Source organism: Narcine bancroftii, chromosome 5, assembly GCF_036971445.1.
Source record: "Narcine bancroftii isolate sNarBan1 chromosome 5, sNarBan1.hap1, whole genome shotgun sequence".
NCBI classification, from domain to species: Eukaryota; Metazoa; Chordata; class Chondrichthyes; order Torpediniformes; family Narcinidae; genus Narcine; species Narcine bancroftii.
In genome coordinates, this window is record NC_091473.1 from 62,509,019 (window position 1) to 62,515,018 (window position 6,000).

A 6,000-nucleotide genomic window follows, 5' to 3' on the forward strand; every position below is an offset into this window, starting at 1 on the left:
TCCGTCTGCCTCAAAGGTGGTATAGGGCTTGTCCCATGAATGGATAGGGAGCTGATGATAGGCTAACTTTAGGTTGATTGTCGAAAAGACCTTATAGCGGGCTATCTCGTTGGCCTTGTCGGCTATTCTGGGCAGGGGGTAGCCATCCACCCGTGTGTACCGGTTTATGGTCTGGTTGTAATTGATGACCATCCTCAGTTTGCTGCCCCCTTTGACCACCAGGACTTGGGCTCTCCAGGGACTGGTGCTGGGCTCTATGATACCTTCCGCCAGAAGCTGCCTCACGTCTGCCTTAATGAAGGCCTGATCGGCTGTGCAGTTACACCTGCTCCTAATGCTTTGGAGGTGGCACTGAAAATCCAGCCCTAAGAGGACTGGGGTACAGAGCTTGGGCGTAACCAAGAGCCTGAACCTGTGGTATGTTCCCCCCCCCCCCCCCCCCACTGTCAGATCCACTGAGCAGCGCCCAAGGGCTGTGATGGAGTAGTCCTGGGCTGCGAAGGCTATAGCAAAGTTCGTGGGATAGATTTTGAGCCTTAATGTCCAGGCCACATTCAGGAGTATGAAGCTCTCAATACTACCGCTATTGAACAAGCATTTTGTTACCTTCCCATTGACAGAAATCTCCATCATTGAGCACCCAAGCCCATGAGATATATCCCTTTGTAAGGTGGTAGACGCTAGGACCACCTCGGGGTCCGAGCCACTGCTCCCCGATGGATGAGGCGAATAGCGGCCAGCAGTTTCCTGTCCTGGCATGGGGTGCATCAGGTGGGCGATCCGGTATGCGCCCGTGTTTACCACTTCATCCCGTCGATGTGCCGTCAGGGCCTGACTGGCCCAATATGGTGGCGTCCTGCAGGTACACATGGCATCAGCATGGTCAGGCATCCTGGTTGTCTGTGGAGCAGGCGGTGATGCCATCTGTACTGGTGGAAGTGACGCCTTCCATACTGGCAGAAGTGATGCCGGCAGTACTGGCACGCCTGGGGGAAGATGGCGGAGCCCGGGACGAGCACACTGCAGTGGAACTGGTTGGTGGCTGGGCCAGTAGTGACATCAACAGTGCAGGCAGAAATGGCAGGGCGAGTGATGGCGTCGCCAGAAATGGCAGTCCTTGCATGTGGCGATGTTCAGGGGGGCTCCCAGCTGGTCGCAGAGGGCCGCCGTGCTCCCAACGCGTCTGGAAAGGCACACTTTTGCATCGTGACCTTTCTTCCTGCATCAGGAGCAGTATGAGCTCCTCACTGGACAACCTTTGCGGGATCGCCTGTCTGATCCGCAGTACTTACAGAGCCAGGGGGTGGTGGCACCAGCAATAGCCTCCTCCACGTGTGGCCCTTCGGCTACAGCAGTCGCCTGCATCTGCCAGACTGTGTGTTGGGGGAGTCAGGAGTCAAAGACTTTGGCATGAAGAGCTGCAGCCTCCAGGGAGCGAACCACCTCCATTGTCCTGGCAAGTGAGACAATGTTCTCTTTCAGCAGCTTCTGCCAGGCACTCCTCGAGTGCAGCCCTCGCACGCAGGCGTCTCGGATCAATCGCTCCACTTCCCTTTCGGTCACCCCAGTCTCAGTCAGGCATGGGTGAGCCCCCAGATAAGCATCTACTATCTCACCTAGCTGCTGAGACCTGATTCTGAACAGGTACCTGGTGTAGACCACATTCGTCGGGGATTTGTACATGCTCTCCAGGACGGCCATCGCCACTTCATAGTCGGTGCAGTCCTTGATAGCCTGGAAGGCTCGGGGGCCCAGCTTAGTGCGGAGAACCATGAGTTGCTTTTGGTTCGTGTTGATCACCTCTGACTGTATTAGGATGATTGCCTCAATCGCCTGCCTCCAGATCTCGAAGCATGTTTGGGCTTCCGGGTGTTGAGGGTCGATCTCTAGGCTCCCGATCGACAGGAATTTCTCCATGGTTGTTCTTTAAATTTTTATCTGAATAAATTGTGGTGCACCGAGGTAGCAGCAAGCAAACACAAAATTCAAAAGACTGTACAACAGGCTTTATTCAGATAAAAGTCTGAACACAAGTTCATGTTTTGGTGGCTCCCATGTGACTGGCTCAGGAGTGGCCGGCTCAGGTCTATATTTGGGTTGGCTGTTTGATAGCTGGCCAGGTGGAGTCAGCCCTTAGGTAGTCTTCCTGCAGGTATAGAGCTCACCCCCTGCAGTAGGCTGGTGGTTGTATCACCACAATGGGATCCAAGGAACCTTGTCTGAATGAATTCAAAATGGGCTTGACTGAAGAAAGCAGAGGGTAGTTGTAGATGGAATGTATTCTGCATTGAGATCGATGACTGGGGCATTCCTTAGGGGTCTGTTCAGGACCCCTGCTCTTTGTGATTTTAATAAATTACTTGAATGAAGAAATGGAGGCATGGGTCAATAAGTGTGCAGATGATACAAAGGTTGGAGATGTTGTGGATGGTGTAGAAGATTGTCATATAAACAGGATGCAGAGCTGGGTAGAGAAGTGGCAGATGGAGTTTAATCTGGATAAGTGTAAAGTGGTGAAATTTGGAGGGTTTAACATGAAGGCAGTATGTGATTAATGACAGGATTCTTAACAATGTGGAAGAACAGAAAGATCTTGGCATTTAGGTCCTTAGATTCCCTCAACGTTGTCATGCAAGTGGTTAGGGTGGTTAAGAAGGCTTATTGTATGTTGGCCTTCATTAATCAGGGGATTGAGTTCAAGAGCCTCAAGGTAATGTTGCAGCTCCATGAAACTCTGGTTAAACCAAACTTAAAGCATAGTGTTCAGTTCTAGACATCTCATATAGGAGGGATCTGGAAATTTAGAGGAAGAGATTTACCAGGATACTGCCTGGATTGGAAGGCATGTCTTATGAGGAAAAGTTAAGTGAGCTACAACTTTTCTCTTTAGAGCAACTGAGGATGAGTGGTGACTTAAAAGAGGTATATAACATTATGAGGTATTGATAGGGTGGACAGCCAGCACCTTTTTATCCAGGGCAGCAATGGTCAATACCAGAGGACATCAGTTTAAGATGAGTGGAGGGAAGTTTAGAGATGTCAAAGATAGGTTTTTCACACAGAGAGTGGTTGGTTCCTGGATGGATTGTGAAGGGTGGTGGTGGCTGGTGCAATAGGAGCATTTAAAGGCTCTTAGACAAGAGCATGAATATAAGAAAAATAAAGGGTTATGAATGTGAGGGAGGGAAGTGTTAAGATTGATGTGATATAGGGTTGAGCTGAAGAGCCTGAACTGTTCTAGGTATCTCGCTCCACCACTGACACAAAGTTGCAACAGTTTGTACTGTCTACAGGATGCCCTGCAGAAACTCACCAGGACTCCTGAGACAGATCCTTCCAAACCCACCACCTAAAAGGAAAAGGATTGCAAAAGCACAGGGACACTCCCCCCAGAAGTTGCCACACACCATCCTGACCAGGAGATATCTTGCCATTGCTTCACTGACGCTGGGTCAGAATCCTAGAATCTCCCTCCCTAAATCCATTGAGGGTGGACTCACACCTCAATGACTGCGGAGTTTCAAGAAGGCAACTCAGCATCACCTCTTCAAGAGCAATTAGTGATGGACAGTGAAATGCTGGCTCAGCCTGTGAAAAGTTGCAGTCCTTGACAGAATTAAAAAAAAATACTCCAGCTACCTGCTGAAGCACCAAAATATTCAGTCACAAGTCCACGGTTTCACCAACCACATTGGGAAGAGAATTGTGGTGATACCTCTGTGACGCCATAATGCCATTGAAACTGTATTTCTGTGTATGACTGGTCTGCCTCCTCTCTGTTACTCCTTCCCCCTATGCTTTTAGCTTGGGAAGGAGGTGAGGAAAGGAGACAGTGGGATAGGGAAAAAGACGTCCAATCATGGTAACTAGTAAGGGGGAGGTCTCCCTGATCTCTGTCAGGAAGAAAGTCATCACTAGGGTATTCCCCAACCATCTCTGTCCAATGACTGAAGAGCCCCTTCCCAGATCACTGTGTGGACTCCATTCATTCAGAATCACGAAGACGTGATCTTCACTGTGATTGAGGGAGAAGAGGAGTGCCTGGAAGTTCTCAGCCTGTCAATGGCTTGTGGACATAGGGAGAGGATGGGCAAACCTGGGCTGTTTTCTCTGGAGTGTTATTAACATTGATCCCTGCCCTCTTCAATGCTCTGACACCTAGACTACCTCCAGTGAGCATCAACAATTGTGTCCGCCCTCAGGCCCAGGTTACATCTGGCAACACTGAGCAACCCTCGACACCAAATTCCCAAAAGCACTCTCCTCCAAGCTCTGCCAGGGGAGGAGGTGAGCAAGGCGACAGAGGAACGTTTTTAAGGACTTGCCCAAAGCCCGATTGAAGAAACAGCAGCATCTCCGTTCAATCTCTGCCCCATGGACGCCCAGGTCAGGAACAAGCACATTGGGTGGTATTGAAGAGCCCGAGTCCATGGAACAGGAGGGGCCCAGGCCCTCACAAAGTCCTCACCCGCCTTCTGTCCCATAGGTCTGGTTGCAACACTGGCCTCATCGGTCATCTGGGAACGCCCAGACCCGGAGTGCCAGGGGATCAGCCCGGATCCCCGGTGGTGACCTGAGACTGCATTCATGTCACATTTGGCACGTTTCTCTCGGTTTATTGACCGGCGACACCGCGCTGAAGATAAACTCTCTGCAAATACCAGGAGAACCTTTGACACCCCGACTTGAATCCGACCCCCAGCACCTCGGGGGTACTCACAGATCTCTGTGGCTGAGATGCTTTCCCCAAGGTGCACCGACCTGCGTGCCCTGTCACGCCCGAAATCGGGACTCTCTCTCCCCCACAGCGGCGCGGGTGCCAGAGAGGGAGCGGCGCTGAGGGCGGTTACAAAAAATGAAGCATTTCTTTTTAATGCAGCAAGGGGCTCTTCAAACATCATCGCCCGGGTCTGGGGCGAAAGTACCGGTTGATAAAAGGCGCACCGCGTGGAACGGCTTCGTTCGGTGCAGAAGAAGGTTGTTGCGACCCTCACCTGGATCATTCATTGTCGGTTGGAGGTGTTAAGAGAGGTGGCAGGGAGGGAGCCGCCGGCAGAGTGGGGCAAGGGAGCCTGGGACTGCGGGCAAGACCCGGGATTGTGACGCGCTTCAGCTCAGCGCCGGGTCAGGTCTCCGCGCCGAGCGAAGTGATCTGGTCCCGGACGGCGGTGGCTGTTGAACGCATCTTGACAGCCTACTGACGGGGGACGGGGACGGAGGCGGTGGGGTGGGGTGGGGGAAACCGACGGGGGCGGTGGGGTGGGGGAAACCGACGGGGGCGGTGGGGGGGGGGGGGGGGAACACGACGGGGGCGGTGGGGGGGGGGGAACACGACGGGGGCGCTGGGGGGGAACACGACGGGGGCGCTGGGGGGGAACACGACGGGGGCGCTGGGGGGGTGGGGGTGGACGGTGGGGTGGAAACAGTCCAAACATTTGTGAGATTCCCAGAACAAGCCTTCGTTGGTTGCAGGAAGGATCAAACTATTCGTTCGAGTGGGGGGTTTATTTGAATACGGGTACACTGCAATGGAGCGAATGTTGCCTGTGCAAACGCGCCAAAGAGAACCAGAGGTGCTGGAGAAACTCAGTGGGTCACGCAGCAGCCACAGGAAGTAAAAGGCCGTCCGTCAGCGTTTCGGGCCTGAGCCCTTCCTCAGGAGTGTGGATCAACAGCTCGACTCCAGAATATAAGCCGCTGCGGTGCGACTTGAACTGGATGATGATGTGCGGCCGTCGGATTGAAACTTGTTCTCTGCCTGGTTTCTGAAGAAGATTCTCAAACGCTGTTGACTGGTGGAGGGGGTGGAAGGGCGAGGAGCACAGGCCCACGGGTAGATACAGGTGGGAGGGCTTGTATTGACCAGGGCTTCTCTCCTTCAGTAACACGCTCTTCCTTTCCCCAACAGTTGACAAAAGGTGGCGATAATAAGCAGCATTTAGATTCTAGGGTTGGAATTGGACATTTGAAAGTGTCTGTAACAAATAACTGTATATCTGT

At 52.6% G+C, this 6,000-nt stretch overlaps 1 protein-coding gene across 3 annotated transcripts in view; it reads right to left on the reverse strand.

Annotated features, from left to right (window-relative positions):
- The window catches only part of LOC138763440 (regulator of G-protein signaling protein-like), a 131,065-nt gene extending 125,931 nt beyond the window's left edge, over nt 1–5,134 (reverse strand). For 2 of the 3 annotated variants that reach the window (XM_069937579.1, XM_069937578.1), the window contains exon 1: nt 4,995–5,134. In XM_069937579.1, the coding sequence (XP_069793680.1) occupies nt 4,995–5,007 (13 nt within the window). In that variant the 5' untranslated portion in view covers nt 5,008–5,134. The remainder of the gene's footprint in view (nt 1–4,994) is intronic. The other variant, XR_011357566.1, reaches the window with a different exon arrangement.
- Between the last annotated feature and the right edge of the window lie 866 nt (nt 5,135–6,000).